General features: G+C 47.3%; 1 protein-coding gene across 1 annotated transcript in view; it reads left to right on the forward strand.

Annotated features, from left to right (window-relative positions):
• LOC115083210 (SCO-spondin-like) overlaps nucleotides 1–18,023 on the forward strand; it is a 508,366-nt gene that overhangs the window by 219,811 nt on the left and 270,532 nt on the right. The window contains exons 54-55 of the mRNA XM_029587016.1: nucleotides 5,614–5,793; nucleotides 6,143–6,307. Coding sequence (XP_029442876.1) covers nucleotides 5,614–5,793; nucleotides 6,143–6,307 — 345 coding nt within the window. The remainder of the gene's footprint in view (nucleotides 1–5,613; nucleotides 5,794–6,142; nucleotides 6,308–18,023) is intronic.

The raw sequence follows: 18,023 nt of genomic DNA on the forward strand, positions 1-18,023 counted from the left end.
CCTCGGAAGTTCTCCACTTCCTTGGCCTATATGCGGGTTTGGAGAGTGTTTGAGTTTGGTGTGAGGATCAAGGTGTTCTTCCTTGTTCGGTCAAGACCCGCTCATTCTGGAATTTTTGCAGGATGAATTGAATAAAGGATTGGCCCTTAATTCCTTGAAGGTATAGGTTGCAGCTCTTGCCTGTTTCAGGGGACTGGGATCTGTCTGCATTCTGCTAGTGTGTAGGGATCTATAGCAGCTTGGCTTGTTCTGTTTCCTAATAACAGGCGTATTGGTGTTTTAGGGCCTGGTGTAATATTTGCAGTATTGCCTTTTTCATAGGAAGGCAACACTGTTACTGTTTGAAGGCTGACAATTAGCGCTGTTTTGGTATAGGAGGCTTACTATATTATAATTCAATTTAATTATGGGTGTCTAAGGGACAAGCCCACACCCAAAATGTATTACAGTAGGCCTAATACCATACAAATTCCAAGTGTCTTTTTTGAAGTATTTTTTGGCTGGTACCTAAGTAGTGCATGTAAATATATACATGCTTTTGTAAGTGATTTGTTTCCTCAGAAGACTGTACTTTGATGTCCATTTTCATGTAAGCTCTGTTATTAATGCATAATTTTTAACTATGTGTGGGAATGGCTGGGGAAGAGGGAACAAGGCTGTAAAGATCACCTAGGGCACCACACACATATCCCCCACCATTCACCCGTCTCCCACTTCCCCAGTGCACAGATGCTGGGGAAACATGAGAGATAGGTGGTTGGGTTACTGAGAGTGTGGCTGAGTTGCCAGATCTATTTATTTATTTATTTATTTATTTATTTATTTTATTTATATACCGGTGTTCGATTTTACATATCACATCGGTTTACATTCAAATACAAAATGCAGGAAATATGTTTCCTTTGTCTAATACATTTATAACAAGGAAATTGTTAACAAGGGATAAAACTAGAACATTAAGATGGTTAACAAAAAAGAGGAACAGTAATGGAAGTTAAAATAAAAAGCTGGCACTGCAGATTGCACGAAGGGGTGCACAAAGGGGAGTGCCCCTTTGTCGCGTGACGCACGGCGCGCGACGCCTGGTGGAATGGCGCCATTTACCGGCTTGACGCTGGCTGGGATGATGTCATGAGGGGGCGTGTCTCCCGATCAGTGTCCCTCTCTCATCGTTCTTTTCTCAGTTTTCAAAAAAAAAGATTTTTCATTTTTTTTTGTCTTTTTCTCTTCAATGTGAGGTTTTTCAGCGTGCCCGTTGATGGTGGGCATCCCCCTCAGTATAGGTGCCTGGTGGAATGGCGCCGTTTACCGGCTCGACGCTGGCTGGAATGATGTCATGAGGGGGCGGGTCTCCCAATCAGTGTCCCTCTCTCATCGTTCTCATCTCAGTTTTCAAAAAAAAGATTTTTCTTTTTTTTTTTGTCTTTTTCTCTTCAATGTGAGGTTTTTCAGAGTGCCCGATGATGGCGGGCATCCCCCTCAGTATAGGTGCCTGGTGGAATCCTAAATATTATCACTGACACTATCTGCCACTCCTCTGGGAACGTGGATGTTTGAGGGTTGAGGGAGCCAGCCAAATGGGGGTCACTTTTTGCTGGTGCCGTCTTACAATTTTGTTCCATGCCTGGCCTCAGGCCCTGCCTAATTGTAGAATTGTGCAGTTCACAGGTATGAATGATGGGACTGGGAAATTTCTTTGTTTATTAATTTTAAGGTGTGTGTAAATATATATGTAAATTATATATATGTAAATTATATTGTGCATGGAATTGGGTACTCATGGGCCAGTATGGAGAAAAATCCTCCGCGCCAATATTTTCCCACAATCCGTCCCTGGTAGTGCCTAACAGCAATGAGCAGTGCCGAGGATGTACCTCAGAAGAGGAGTCCCTCCAGCCCCGAGGCTTGTCTGAGGAGGGGAGGGAGTGGCAGAAACTGCTGAGGGGAGAAAACAGAGGGAAAAGACAGAAAAGAAAAAGAAACATCTGAAGATCCCAGAAGCCTTTTCAGGAAGGTACAAGGGGATGGGCAATGGGGGGAAACAGGCAAAAAATGTGAGGAAGCGATACCAGAGAGGAGAAGTGCAGAGAGGGAGAAGCACAGGAGGGAGAGTGAAGAGAGAGATATAATGAAAAGAAAGAAGCAAAGGAGGACAGGCATAGGAGCCAAAAGGCCTGGAGGGGGGGGGGGGGGGAGTAGGGAGACATCATGCCTAACAGGCTCTTATACCATAAGAGACATCACTTTCTGCACATTTGAATTTCTAATGTCTACCCTACACTCAGGGCCTATCGCCAAAGTTTAGGTGACAGTGCTAGGTTCACTGAAATTTCTGTCCCATTTTGTCTTGCAGGAATGAGTCCCACCCCTCCAGGCAGTCTGCCTCCATTACCCAGGATCCTCTGCACACAAGAGCAGTTTGCTTGTGAGCTGCAGGGTTGTGTTGACGCTACCACTGTGTGCGATGGGCAGGAGGACTGCCTCGACGGGTCAGATGAGCGACACTGCGGTGAGTTTGTAGGAGGAGGGGGAACCAATGGAAGGGGGTGGCTATTTCTAGTGACTGTGTCAGGCCAGAGCCCCCTGAACTTATCCCCTGGTCATCTGGTGGGTATGCTGGGGCCCTCCCCCCCCCCTCCCCCCCGACTTCTGGCCCGGCATCGGCCATTTTCCAAAATGGTGCAGGTTACCTTTATCATGTGATGGAGCAAAGGCAAGTTATCAGTTGGCTGGCACCATTTTGGGCGATGACTGCTCCAAGTAGACCACAAGGGCTCAGGAGGAAGAATGCATTTTTAGTCAAAGGGAAGAGGTTGGGACGGGGCCTGTCCCCAGAGATATTTAAAACAAATATCTTTTTTAATCCACTTCATCTCTAGGCTTGTAGCACAAGCTTGCACCCACCAGAGGAATTTTATCGTCTCTGGGCTTGTATAGAAGGTGGGAGAGTGACCGGCCCACCGGTAAATACTCCCCCCAGCTCACCGGGCAGGGACATAATCTCCGGGTAAAAAGGCATTAGGGCACTGCCCTGCCTTGCCTGCCCTTCAGGACGCTATCAGTACACTTGCCTTTCCTGACAGTATTTATTATTAGTTATATAGATATATTCTGTTATTCAACGACTAAGAAAAAAAATATGTTGATTGTTCACAAAACCCTACTGTTCCCAACTACTATGTTAACTCCATTTAATTGTAAGATAATTGCATATGTTGGACGATAATTGCAGATTTGTAAACCGTTATGACGGCTCTACCGAATAACGGTATATAAAACCCTATAAATAAATAAATATATGTATATTTTTTTTAATCAAGATTGATCTAGCCAAAGGTCTAAGGGATATTTATTTATTTATTTATTTATTTGCAATTTTTATATACCGATGTTCATTTCAAAAAGAGATATCACATCGGTTTACAATAAGGTACAATAGGTAATACACTATCCCCTAAAAGGGCTTACAATCTCAAATGCCAAACCTTTCCCAATGTACAGGATCATCATGGAATTTGACAAGGAACAGGACCGCAGGTTATGCTTTCCTTCATCTGCTGGAGTCAGAGAAATACTGAAGGATCGCAGGTGGCACACCGGTATATCTAGGGGGTGCTTTTCAGCTTTTCTCTGACTCCATCTGCTGGAAGGGAGGCATAACCCAGCAGTCTGGACTGATTCAGGGAACGCTGCTTACGATGTTTGAGGCAAGCTGCATTATTTGATTTGCATGTTTTAGGGTAGTGATGAGTAGATTAACATACATTTGCATGCTAATCAACTCAGGATACTCATGGTGCCAAGGGCAGAATAATAAGTGGCATTTTAAATAACTCACATTGTCACTGCAATAGGCCATTTACTGGGCAGTATACAGCCTATCGCTGCTTAGTAAATGACCCCCTTCGATTGTAAGCCCTCTGGAAACAGTAAATAGCTACTGTATTTAATGTACTTACTGGTACCTTGTGCTACCAATGAAAAGGCTTGAGTTTAACATATTTCTGCTGGGGGGTGGGTGGAAGGGAAGGGAAGGGAAAATGATTATGCTAGAGAAGAAGAGGGAAGGTGATGTGCCAATATGAAGTAATCACACAAAAAGCCCTTAAACACAATGGGGCGGATTTTCAGAGCCCTGCTCGCGTAAATCCGCCCAAAACCGGGCGGATTTACGCGAGCAGGGCCCTGCGCGCCGGTGAGCCTATTTTACATAGGCTCACCGGCGCGCGCAGAACCCCGGGACTCGCGTAAGTCCCGGGGTTTTCGGAGTGGGCGTGTCGGGGGGCGGGGCCGGAGTGCGCGGCGTTGCGGGGGCGTGTCGGCAGCGTTTTGGGGGCGGGTACGGGGGCGTGGCTACGGCTCGGGCGGTCCGGGGGTGTGGCCGCGCCCTCCGTACCCGCCCCCAGGTCGCGGCCCGGCGCGCAGGAGTCCCGCTCGCGCGCGGGGATTTACGCCTCCCTCCGGGAGGCGTAAATCCCCCGACAAAGGTAGGATGGGGGTTTAGACAGGGCCGGGCGGGTGGGTTAGGTAGGGGAAGGGAGGGGAAGGTGAGGGGAGGGCAAAGGAAAGTTCCCTTCTAGGCCGCTCCGATTTCGGAGCGGCCTAGGAGGGAACGGGGGTAGGCTGCGCGGCTCGGCGCGCGCAGGCTATACGAAATCGATAGCCTTGCGCGCGCCGATCCAGGATTTTAGCCGATACGCGCGACTACGCGCGTATCTACTAAAATCCAGCGTACTTTTGTTTGCGCCTGGAGCGCAAACAAAAGTAGGCTATTCGCGCTCATCTGAAAATCTACCCCAATCCGTGTATTCTAGTAACCTTCGTTGTAAACAATAAATCACAATGTGTGGTTAAAACTGGTATCTCATTCATATGATCATATTCAAGCCATCAAACTTCAAAAGAATATATATACAAATTTTGTAGGACCCTTACTCCTAGAGTCAATGTCCCTTTACTTTGTATTATATCATTTTATCATTTTAAAAATGTAGCGTTATTTTAGACCAGTAATTCCCAACCTTCCCAACCTTTAGACCAGTAATTCCCAACCTTTATTTTAGACCCTTTACTTTGTATTATATCATTTTTAAAATGATAAAATTATATAATACAAAGTAAAGGGACCCGATACCACAAGAAGAGTCTGGTACATTACATTGACTCTAGGAGTAAGGGTCCTACAAAATTTGTATATATATTCTTTTGAAGTTTGATGGCTTGAATATGATCATATGAATGAGATACCAGTTTTAACCACAAATTGTGATTTACCAGTATGAAGTAAACCATGTGCCATGTGTGCCATGACACAAAAAAGGTTGGGAATTACTGGTCTAAAATAAAGCTACAATTTTAAGCATGTAATGGGTCAAAACCAGGATTTTTATCAGCTGTTTGGCTGACCTGAGGTGAGGTTGCGAGCCTACACACTAACAATATAGTTTGTCAGCAATTATTCAATTTTAGCATGTAACAATTTTTTTTTCTTTCTGTCACTGATGAGGTCGATATTTGCTTAACTTGGGACATGTATTTGGTTCCCGTGCTCTCTTTTGGTCTTCCTGGGTTATATAATTTGCATAGTATGATGGTGTCACTTTTTTTCTGCAGGAAGTTCAACATCTATTCCAGTCCCCACTGCAACAGAATCTCCATGGATTGGTTCCACCTTGAGCCCAGGCACCTGCTCTGGGAAGCAGTTCAGCTGTGGCAGTGGGGAATGTATCCACTTGGACAGGAGATGTGACCTTCAGCATGACTGCCAGGATGGCTCCGATGAGACAAACTGTGGTATGAAGGTCCCAGTGACTACCCTGTGCCCTGTTTTCAGTTCACATGTCTCTACAGAGTAGAGACATAAAAACATAAGATGTCTAATGTTGGCTCAGACCAATGGTTTGTTGAGCCCAAAATCCTGTCTCAGTGGTTGATCTAGGTCACTTGGACAGTTTTCAACCAGTATCCTATGTAGGGTACAACAGGTCCCCAGTGACCGCTCTGTGTCCTGTTTTCAGTCCATGTATCTGACACAGGGTACAGAGAGGGCCCCAGTGATTGCCTTGTGCTCTGTTTTCATTCTGTGTGGCTCCCACAGTGTATGGACAGGGCTCATATTTAACACTTTATATCTTGTTTTCAGTGGACTGTATTCTCTCTCCCTGGACTTCATGGAGTCAGTGCAGCCAGTCTTGTGGGCTGGGGGTGATCTTCCGACGGCGGGATGTTATCCGTCAGCGTTTGCCCGGTGGGGACTGCAGCAGTGTGGGCTTTGACAGCCGCACCTGCTTTCTGCAGGCCTGTCCAGGTAAGATCAAGCCTCAGGGTTCTAGAGTGAGGAAGGGAAGAGCTTGGAAGAAGGAGCCATGAGAAAGCAGAACAAATACGTTTTTCACATTTTTTCTGATCTCTTAGTTGTGTTTTTGGCCTCCGCATTTCCTGTTCTTACTGTATAGGCTCAAGTGTTGGTTTTGCAAGAGTTAGAAAACCTAAAGAGGAGTCATTGACCCTTGCCGTAGAAAAATTGGTTCTTACCTGCTAATTTTCATTCGTGTAGTACAACTGATCAGTCCAGACTCCTGGATTTATGCATCTCTGCCAGCAGATAGAGACAGAGAAAGTTTCACTGACGCTGCTTTATAAACCCTAGTGCCACCTGCAATTCCTCAGTATTGATCTGTACCCAAGCAATTAAAAAACAATTGTAACATCAAACCAATCAAAAATTTCTTCTTGAACAAAATTATTCCAAACAAGATTGTCTTCCGTAAGAAAAAAGAAGAGCTGCGAGGACAACTCTCCACCTCCCCAAATTGGGCGGGTTTTGGACTGATCCGTGGTACTACAGGAACGAAAATTAGCAGGTAAGAACCAATTTTCCTTTCCCTGTATGTACCTGGATCAGTCCAGACTCCTGAGATATACCAAAGTTCCCTACTCAGGGTAGGATCTGGAGAGCCCCGCCTTTAGAACACTCTCGCCAAAGGAAGGAGAACCTGTGTCTCCGACATTTAAACGATAGTGTTGTGGAAGTGGACCCTTGTATCGAGGTAGCGGACTACCGTCGAAGGGCGAGGCCTCTTGGACTGAAGAGATTTGCTAGAAGTCTTCACCCTGGAAGCACGCGACCCCCCCAGGAGGAGCCCGAAGGGGTCCGGCCGCTGGGACTTAGGCGACTCCTCTGAAGACTGTAGAAAGTCTGGATGCAGGCGCCTCCTGCAGGTCGTGGTTTCCAGATGGCTGGCGCCTCCAGCAGGTCGAGACAGTCTGAGGACAAAGACGAAGAAGAGTCCAAACCGGTCCGGGAGTCAATATACCAGCGGGGTCCGAATCCAGTCCAGGGTCAAGGCAGGAGAAGGGTCCAAAGCCGTACCGGGGTCAAGCCAGGAGAAGGGTCCAATGTCGTACCAGAGTCAAGCCAGGAGAAGACACGTCCACCAGTCCAAGGGTCAGGAGCCAAGAATCAATCCACGGAGCAGGGAAGAAGAACAGGACGAAGAACCAAGAACCAGGAGCCAGGAACACACTCAGGTCGAAACCTCAATAGCAAGGCAAGGTCTGAGGGGCAGACCTTGCCTTTAAATACAGGAACCTGGAGGAAGTGCTTCAGAAGGGAGCCACGACACTTCCTGTCGTGGCCCCTTTAAATCTTGTCTTCAGCCGCGTGCGCGGCCCTAGTGCAGGAGGGGAAAAGGGGCGGAGTCACCGCAAGAAGCAGAGCCCCGCGGCCAGCTGAGCAGCGGCCCAGGCTGTGCGGAGACCATCGTCGGAGGCTCCCTGCACCTGCAGGAGCCTCAACAGAGACCCAACACCGTGGGTAAGAGCTGGGACCCGGCTGCGGACCGCCGCGGCCGGCAGCCATGGCAGTCAGCCCCGGTCGCAGGTTGCCGTGGCCGGCGGTCGTAACAGATAGTGTCTTGCAAATGTATGTAGTGACTTCCAAATCTCTGCTCTGCAAATATCCTGAGGAGACACAAGCTGAGCCTCAGCCCAGGAGGCTGCCTGCAAACGCATAGAATGAGCATGCATACCCTCAACCAATGCGCATTAGTAGCCTTAGAAGCTTTATAACCTCTTTTCGCGCCGCTCCACAAAACAAAGAGGTGGTCAGACCTCCTGAAATCATTCATTAAAGCCCGCCTCACATCTAACAACTTGAGCTCCTTCGTATGTGGAGCGGAGGTATCTACAGTTGGAAAGGCTGAAGCTCCATTGTCTGGTTCACATGAAACGCTGAAACTACTTTTGGCAAAAAGGAAGGCACTGACCTTAATGAAACTGCTGAATTTGAAATCTGAAGAAATGGGTCCTGTCAGGACAGAGCTTGCAACTCAGAACTCCTCCTAGCTGAACATATGGCCACTAGAAAAACGACTTTAAGAGTCAAGTCTTTCAGTGTCACTCTCCGCAGAGGCTCAAAAGGAGCCACACACAAACCTTGAAGGACCAGATTAAGATTCCAGGATGTACAAACTCTTCTGACCGTAGGACGCAAATTCTTTGTTCCTCTAAGCAACCTAATAACATCTGGATGAGCTGAAATAGTGGAAGCCTCAATCTTGTCACGAAGGTAGCACAGAGCTGCCACCTGCATTTTAAGAGAGCTGGGAGACAAGCCTTTAGTGAAACCTTCTTGCAGAAAAGATAAAATGTCAGGAACTGAAGACCTGATAGCAAACATGCCGTTAGCAGAGCACCAGGACTCAAACACCTTCCATACTCGTACGTAGGCCATATTAGTGGACTTTCTTCTGTCTTGCAACAACGTAGCAATCACTGTCTCTGGATAACTCCTATGCCTTAAACATCGCCTCTCAAAAGCCATGCTGCTAGACAAAAATGAACAGGCTGATCTGAAAATAAGGGTGCCTTGACAAAGAAGGCCCTGCAGATGACCGAAGTGAATCGGCCCATCCACCGCCAGGTTGATCAGATCTGCGAACCACAGATGCTGTGACCATTCCAGAGCCACCCCCCAAAATCACCTCGCCGTGATGTTTTTCTATGCATGCAACACTTTGCCCACTAGCAGCCAGGGGGTAAACACATAAAGTAGAACCCCTTGTGGCCATGACAGAACTAGAGCTTCGACGCCTTCGGCCTCATGCTGACATCTCTGACAAGAATTGAAATGCTTTGGCATTCTGATGAGTCACCATTAAGTCTATGAAAGGAGAACTCCACCGATCTTGAATGAGTTGCATCGTGGCTTCCGATAACTCCCACTAACCCTGGTCTAACTGAGTCCAACTCAAGAAGTCCACTCATACTGAGGATAAGTTGTATATAAAGTAGTATAGTAGATTCAAAGCTGTTTCCCTTTGGTTTCTTGGAATGAATTTCAATATTGTTGTGAATTCACCTTCCTCCCGCTTGTTGTGGGACTTTGGGTTCAGGATTCTTAGTGTTGATTTGAGAGTTCCCTATACGTACCCGGATCAGTCCAGACTCCTGGATTCCTCCCCCCCCCCCCCCCCCCAGCAGATGGAGACAGAGCAGTTTTCAAAACAAAACTCTGCCTTATATAGGATGGTGCCACCTACAGTCCGGCAGTATTTCTCTGTCTCCAGCAGATGGTGGAGGTGCAAGACCTACAGTTTGTGCTGATTTCTTATTGGAGTTAGTTAGAGTAGTGAGTTCTGTGAGTTTTAGAGAGTTTTCGGTCTGTAAAACGTTTTTACTTTGATTTAAAAAAAACCAAGAAGGAGCAGTTTCTATCCTGAGCCTCCCAGGGGGTTTGTAAGGTCCTGAGGGGACCATCCCCCGCTGGTTGTTGAGGCAGCTGCATTACAGGGTCGAGGGCCCTCTTGTTCCAAATTGGCAGCTCTGGGTGTGACACCGGGGAGCCCAGTTCACTCCACCCCATCGGATCAGGACCATGAACCACTGCCGGGCAAGTCTTTAAAAAAAAAAAGTTTTGATTTTCTTTCATTTTCTATCAGTATCACCAACGCTGCGGCTCTCTCTTCCCTCCCTGACTCGGCGCTTGGGCAGACCATGATTATTTTTTACAGAATTGAATTTTAGCTTTCTCAGGCCTGCTGCCCGATGCCTCGCTCATCTGCATGCCGCGCATGTGGCTCGGCCCGCGCGCGTCTTTCTCGGGAGGGACTGTGCTCGGCGTGTCTTCCCGGGGGGGGGGGGGGGGGAGGGATCCTCGGGGGCCGCAAAAATGGTTAAAGGCAAGGCTGTCCGAGCTCCTTCAGTGTTAGGTGCACCAAGATCAGCTGAGACAGATCCGTTCCCGCTGAGCGTGGGAACGGAGGCCATTTTGGAGTCTTTTAGATCAGCGACTTGTGCAGCTATGGGGGAGGGGATTCTCCTGCCTCCTCTCTCTCCTCAGCCAGCGTTTCCTGGAGGGAGCGAACCTTTACAGCCTCTCTCACCTGCAACGGAGGACAGCCCCGAGGGGGCTTCTGACTCCCCCTCCTCTTCCTCCTCCTCCTCAGAGTTTATTTTATTTCTCCATAAGGCTTTTAAAGCCAGGAGGGAAGGGAAGCTGCAGGCTGGGGGTAAAACTTCCTCTAGTGGTCCTAAGTCTCTTTCTCGAAAGTGATCTAAGTTTAAGGGAGTCTCTGGGTCCTCCAAAGCTAAACACCCTTTGCGTACAGGGGCTCATCAGACCGATACTGATTCCACGGGCCAGGATACGGACCCAGGGGACCAGGACCCGCAGGGCAAGCCTCCGATGGGGGTGGATACAGATCCTGATCAACATCCACAGGATTCAGCACGAGGCTCTCACATTGTGGAAGGAGATGACCCGAAGGTGGTCCATCTGTTTAGGAGGGAGGAGTTGGCTCTGCTTATCCCTGCCATACTTAGAGAGCTAGGCATAGATGGTTCACCAAAGGAGTCCAGTCTTGGGGCCATGGACCCAGTGTTGTTGGGTCTGAGGGGCCCGGCTACTTCCTTTCCTTTTCATTTTTCTGCCACACACTTGCTATATACAGAATGGGATTCCTCGGATCTGGGATTGAAAGTTAGCAAGGCTATGGATAAGCTATATCTTCTTCCGGAGGAAGCAATTGACATACTGTGGGTGCCCAAGGTGGATAGAAAGTTGGAGCTGCAGCTCAAGAAAATGTTTGAAATCTTTGCACTGGGAGTGTGGGCAACTATGTGCAGCAGTTTTGCCTTACGAGCGGGCCTTCGCTGGGTTCAGCAGTTACAGGCTAATGCTGGTCTTTCCAATGCAGAAGCACAGCAAGCAGGGCGTCTGAAAGCTTTGATCGCTTATAGTGCGGATGCACTTTAGGATCTGTTACAGACTTCGGCCAGATCCATGGTGTCGGCAGTCTCGCTCGTCGGCTCCTGTGGTTAAGAAACTAGTCGGCGGATATTTCCTCTAAGGCTCAGCTGGGGTCTTTGCCTTTCAAGGGTAAATTGCTTTTTGGCAAGGACCTCGAGGATATAATTCAATCCCTGGGGGAGAACAAGGTTCACTGACTGCCAGAGGTTAGGCCCAAGTCGAGGGGCTCCTTTTCTTCACAATCTCGATTCAGAGGGAATAGGAGATTTCATCTGTCCAAAGCTCCAGCTTCTTCCTTTCAGCAAGCATCCAGTCTCCAATAGTCCTGGTCTCAGCCCTTTCGTGGCCGACGCTTTGGCAGAACCGGGGCTACCCAGTCCGCATCTGGGGCCAAGTTTTCCCAATGAAGGGATGCCGACTCATTCCTTGGTTCCAGCTGTCGGAGGCAGATTGTCCCTGTTTTATGAGGAATGGGTCAAGGTGACGTCAGACCAGTGGGTCCTTACTGTGATAAATCAAGGCTACACTTTATATTTTGCACACCGCCTTCCAGAGCAGTTTCTGGTCTCCCCATGCGGTTACGAAGAGAAAGACAGGCAGTACAAGATACCTTGCAATGCATTCTGCAACTCGGTGCCATCACCCCAGTTCCTCAGGCAGAGCAGCGAAAAGAGCGTTATTCATTTACTTCATAGTCCCCAAAAAAGAGGGGTCCTTCCAACCCATTCTGGATTTGAAGCATGTAAACCGCTGCCTCAGGGTGCCACGTTTTCGCATGGAGACGTTACGTTTAGCCATTGCCTCGGTAAGAAAAGGAGAGTTTCTGAGGTCACTGGACCTAACGGAAGCGTATCTTCACATAGGCATTTGGGCCGACCACCAGAAGTTTCTGAGGTTCTCGGTGATGGGTCGCCATTTTCAGTTTTGAGCTTTGCCCTTCGGTCTTGCCACCGCGCCCAGAACGTTTATGGTTGTGGTGGCGGCTCATCTGCGCAGAGAGGGGATCCTTGTGCATCCATACCTGGATGACTGGCTAATTCGGGCAAAGTCTGAGTCGCTTAACCAGTTGGCAATTCTTAAAGTGCTTCAACTCCTGCGATCACTGGGTTGGGTGATCAACTTAGCTAAGAGTCGACTGGTGCCCACTCAGTCTTTGGAGTTTTTGGGAGCTCTATTCGACACTCAACAGGGGAGAGTGTTCCTTACCTTGGACCGAATTGTCAAGCTACAAGGACAAGTACGGGACTTATTGGCCAACTGTCTCCCCAGAGTGCAGGATTATTTGCGGGTTCTCGGCTCCATGACTTCCACCCTGGAGCTGGTGCCCTGGGCCTTTGCTCATATGCGTCCTTTACAGTCAGCGTTGCTTTCACGTTAAAATCCAGTCTCTGAACAGTTTAATTTACCTCTCCCTCTTACGGATACGGCGTGCTTCAGTTTCGATTGGTGGCTTATCTTGGACAACTTATCCTGAGGAGTTTCCCTGGAGGTGCCCGAATGGACAGTGGTGACCACGGACGCCAGCCTCTCAGATGGGGAGCGGTTTGCCTGAGGAAGTCGGTGCAGGGACAATGGTCCCAGGAAGAATCTCGGTGGTCAATCAATCGTCTGGAAACCAGGGCAGTGTGGTTAATGTTGCAAGCGTTCCACCCTCTCCTCCAGGGGAAGTCAGTCAGAATTCTTTCCGACAATGCGACCATGGTGGCTTATATCAATCACCAAGGGGGAAGCAAGAGCCAGCCAGTGGCCACGGAAGCCTGGCAGCTGATCAGCTGGGTGGAAAAGCATTTAGTAAGTATTGCAGCGTCTCACATAGCAGGAGTCGACAACGTTCAGGCAGACTTTCTCAGTCAGCACGCCTCGATCCCGGGGAATGGGAACTCGCAGATGAAGCTTTCCAGCTCATATGTGACACGTGGGGTGTAGCCCGCATGGATCTCATGACAATATTTCAGAATGCCAAGGCTCTGCGTTTCTTTGCTCACCGCAGAGAAACGGGAGCAGAAGGGATAGATGCCCTGGTGCTGCCCTGGCCGACCGACATGCTGTTGTACGTCTTCCCTCCTTGGTCGCTGATAGGCAAACTGCTCAGGAGAGTGGAGATACACCCAGCAGAAGTCATCCTCGTGGCTCCCTCGTGGCCGAGATGGTCTTGGTTTGCGGACCTGGTCAATCTGGCAGTGGCGGGTCCCCTGCGGTTGCCACTGCTCCCGGACCTTCTGGAAGAGGTCGATCGCTTTTGTCTAGCAGCATGGTTTTTGAGAGGCGCAGCCTGAGGAGCAAAGGGTATTTGAATGCTGTGGTGGCAACACTTCTCCGATAGCGCAAGACATCCACCAATCTTGCGTATGTCCATGTGTGGAGAATCTTTGAATCTTGGTGCGTGGACCAGGCGATTATTCCTACTCAGTCTTCAGTGTCGGATATTTTAGGTTTCTTACAATCTGGACTCGCCAAGGGTTATCGTGTAGTTCCCTGAGGGTTCAGGTGGCAGCTCTTGGTTGTTTGCACGGTTCCATTCAAGACATGGCATTGGCTGCTCACCCCAATGTGGCTCATTTCCTAAAGGGGGCAAAGCATTTACGTCCCCTGATCAGGCACCCTTGTCCTTACTGGAATCTGAACTTGGTTCTCTCAGCTCTGTATACGGCACCCTTTGAACCTCTGAAAATGGCTTCAATAAAGGATCTCACGTTAAAGGTGATTTTCCTTATCGCTATCACATCTGCTCGCAGGGTATCAGAGCTCCAGGCTCTATCCTGTAGGGAGCCATTTCTGAGAATTTCGGTTTCTGGTGTGTCCTTGTGGATGGTCCTTCCTTTCTTCTGAAGATGGTGTGTCCTTTTCATGTGAATCAGTCAGTGGAGCTTCCATCGTTTCCCGCTTTGGACCAGTCAGACCCTATGTCTAAAGACTTATGGAGCTGGATGTTCGTCGGGCATTGTTGCGTTATCTGGAAGTTACTAACACATTTCGTGTGACGGACCATCTTTTTGTGCTGTGGGCTGGTCCGAAACGAGGAAATATGGCATCTAAAGCTACGATTTTGCGCTGGTTGTAAGAGGCTATAGGCTCGGCATATTTGCTGCGTGGTAAGCCTGTACTGTTTGGTCTTTGGGCTCATTCTACCCGTTCGCAGGCGGCTTCTTGGGCGGAGTGTCAAATGGTCTCACCGCAGGAGATCTGCAGGGCGGCGACTTGGAAGTCTTTGCATACCTTTGCCAGACACTAGAGACTGGATGTTCAGGCACCGGGTGAAGGAGGCTCTTGAGAAGCAGTGCTTAGAGCGGGCCTCTCCAGATCCCATCCCAGGTAAGAAAGCTCTGATACATCCTAGGAGTCTGGACTGTTCCAGGTACGTACAGAGAAAGGAAAATTAGTTTCTTACCTGATAATTTTCATTCCTGTAGTACCACGGATCAGTCCAGAGTCCTGCCGGGGGAAAGCATGAAAGTAAGGGAGAGTCCGCTCAGTTATTGATTTGTTTTCAGTGCTTCTACAGATTCAGTTCCTAGGAGGGTTAAGTAAACTGGTTATTTGGTACGAGATCTGCAACACAAACCCTGCAGAGAGAGGTTGAAGGAGCTAAAAATGTACTTTTTGGAAGACAGAAGGGGAAGAGGATGGGGAAATGATGGAAACATTCATAGATCAAGCAGGGTTGAAAAATGTAGCATTTCCCATAGAAAATTATCTAAAGCAAGGAGTCTTGATATGAAGTTGTAGGGAGGGAAGCTCAGGTGGACACTTGGCAGAGCCAACCGGAGAGAAAGCAGAAACTATAACGGTGACGGACTTTAAGCACACCTGGGTTAAATACAGGAGAGGGGGGAAGGAAGACGGAGGGGGAGATCAGAGATTGAATGCAGAGTCTGAGGCAATAGAATCAGTACAAGCAACTGGGCAGACTGTCAGGCTGATGCAATAATCTTGGCGCTAATAAAATGTGAGCTGGTTTTTAGCACACATTTTTAATGGCAAGATTATTATTATTATTATTATTATTTTAATTTTATGTTTAATATGCTTTTTAAATTTACATGCCAAGATATTATTCTTCACAAAAAGAAAGGATTCAGCAATATAAGGAACTCTATGAAAAAAGGTGTCAAGCAACTGTCATATCTTGCCACATATGCTTTATGGCTTATATTATCAAGCCCATGGAGCACTGGGCTTGTCTAATCATAGGTTGCGTGGGACATATAATTCTCCTTTCGGAGCTATATCACAAAGGCAAGCAATGTATGACAACTAATGCGTGCACTTATCTCAATCCACAAGTCAGCAAGTAGTACGTGAAATCCTGGAATGCATCTTCCGACACGGCAGTGTTTCGGAGTATAACTCTTTCTTCAGGGAGTTCCAGGTGGTTGCAAACTGACGAAATGGTTTAAATAGTTGTGTGCGATCAGTCCATGCGCTGATAACAATGTCTGCTTAAACGATGTGCTGACAAAGTGCAGCCTTTCAGCGATCTGTTCTGCGACTGATATTATTCTTGACATTAGAACATTGAAGCTTTGGTAAACAAGAAAAAAATAAATTTTTTTACACCATCATTAAAATCAAACTCTTTAACATTTACCGTACTTCATAAAGATCCTCTATATTTCAAAAGAAGATCTATCACACAAAATAGTTAGTTTAATTCAGACTAAACTTATTGAAGAAAGAACATAGCCTATATACTGTGAGAAGGAATATTTCCTAGTAAGAGATAATCACAGCCTAATGGGGACATGGTTGAGCTTGGACATTAAGCTCTTCAGCTCCCTGTGATATAGCTTTATCAGAGAGAAACAGAGTTAATTGTGATGGTAGGAAAAAAAGGTAGGTTGACCTTTTATATTTAAGTTGGCATTTGCAAGGGAATTTCAATAGAAAAGTAGCCCCAATTTGTAGGGCCTGTGATCTCAAAAGTAAAAATTGTTTTCTTTTCTTTTGTGTCATCCTAGACACATCAGGAAATATTCTCACCTGCAAGTTGAGAAAACTATATAAACGATATTTAAAATACAATTTGAATATCCATTCTCTGACTATCTCTAATGCAAATGTAACAATCAAAGTACTTTTTACAGCTATACTAGAATCTGACATCTCCAACATCTCTGTTACATTTAAAGCTGGTATTTTACTTTCAGTTCTTGGGCCTTCTCCTGGCTCTTCTACATCTTTTTTCCTTTGTGGTAGATAGGACGTTCTCACCACGGGTGGGATACTTTCTACAGGCACTTTTAAGATCTCTATCAAGTATTTTCTAAACATCTCTTTTGGATGTTTAGAAAGTCTAGGAAAACGTACAAATCTCTGATTCCTAGACTTCAACATATTTTCCATAGATTCAAACTTATTCAACATTTTTGCGTTATCTTTTATCAAAGACTCTTGAGATATCTTATTAATATTTACAGATGATTTCATTTCTGTATTCTGTAAGAGAACACTATTAACAGTGTTCTCCGTTGCCTGCATTCTCACTTCATGGTCTTTTATCACTCCATTTATAGGAAGAATTTTATTTACTATCAAGTTACTCAAACATTCTATTGCTGACCATAAAGATTCCATGGTTATTTCTACCGGCTTTTGTAATGTATATGTTAAACTTGTAGCCACAGGGGTTGAAGAGCTATATCCAATAGTCCATCCCTGTTCTCCCCTAGCTGGACTGCTAGCCAACTCATCGGGATATATTTTCCCGGTGTCTTCACTTCCTCCACCCGGGCTAGGATTCCCTGCCTGGACCGTACTGCCAGCAACTTCGGCATGCAGTAGGGCCAGTTCCACCTCTGGGTTCCTTAGTGTAGCAGGGTTAGCTGGCGCTTCTCTCGTTATCGGGGAAAGCGAGATGTCCGAGTCAGGCACCGGAGCGTGGGCACCATCCCAAGCTCCCTGCCTCAGCGACTGCACTCCCGATTCTGTTCCTCCTCTAACAATGTGGGCATCCATAGGACCGGATACTTCAGGGGTAAGAGAGACTCCAGGGCTAGCCTTCTCTTTTGCCCTGCATTTCCTGACACTATGAGGCATTTTAATACAGTCTCGTTAAGAAAACAGGAGCTCCAAAATGTGTTTCAGTATATAAGGCTTAATTCTCTTGGATCCTCTTATACTGGAAGATTAGAAGCGAGGAAACCATAAAGATAGGTAAATAACAATATTATTATAACTTACCAGTGGTGGAGGTGTTACATTTAATTTCCAAATTATGATAAAGTTTTTCAAATAAAGGTGCGCGCCCCTTCGGCTTGGGCGAAGTGCTGGCAGCTCGATGCGCCGCTATTAGGCCAATTTTTTAGGCCCCGGGCCGATCACCCTCACTGACATCACTTCCGGGTAATTTTTCAGAGGCCTCCATTCTGGGCCGGGATTCGTTCCTCACCCACAGGATACCTCATAGAAGTAAATGTTGCCTTCTCTTCACCTCCACCTCCGGATTATTCGTGTTATTAGGCCGATCGCCCTCGCTGACGTCACTTCCGGGTAATTTTTAAGAGGCACCCCTTCTGGGCCAGGATTCGCTCCTCACCCACAGGATACCTCATACAGGTAAATGTTGCCTTCTCCTCACCTCCACCTCCAGATTATTTGGGTTATTAAGCCGATTTTATATAGGCCCCAGGCCGATCGCCCTCGCTGATGTCACTTCCGGGTAATTTTTCAGAGGCCCCCGTTCTGGGCCGGGATTCGCTCCTCAGCCACATGATACCTCATACAGGTAAATGTTGCCTTCTCCTCACCTCCACCTCCCAAGCTTATTATTTTT

Source organism: Rhinatrema bivittatum, chromosome 2 (genome assembly GCF_901001135.1).
Source record: "Rhinatrema bivittatum chromosome 2, aRhiBiv1.1, whole genome shotgun sequence".
Classification (NCBI taxonomy): domain Eukaryota; kingdom Metazoa; phylum Chordata; class Amphibia; order Gymnophiona; family Rhinatrematidae; genus Rhinatrema; species Rhinatrema bivittatum.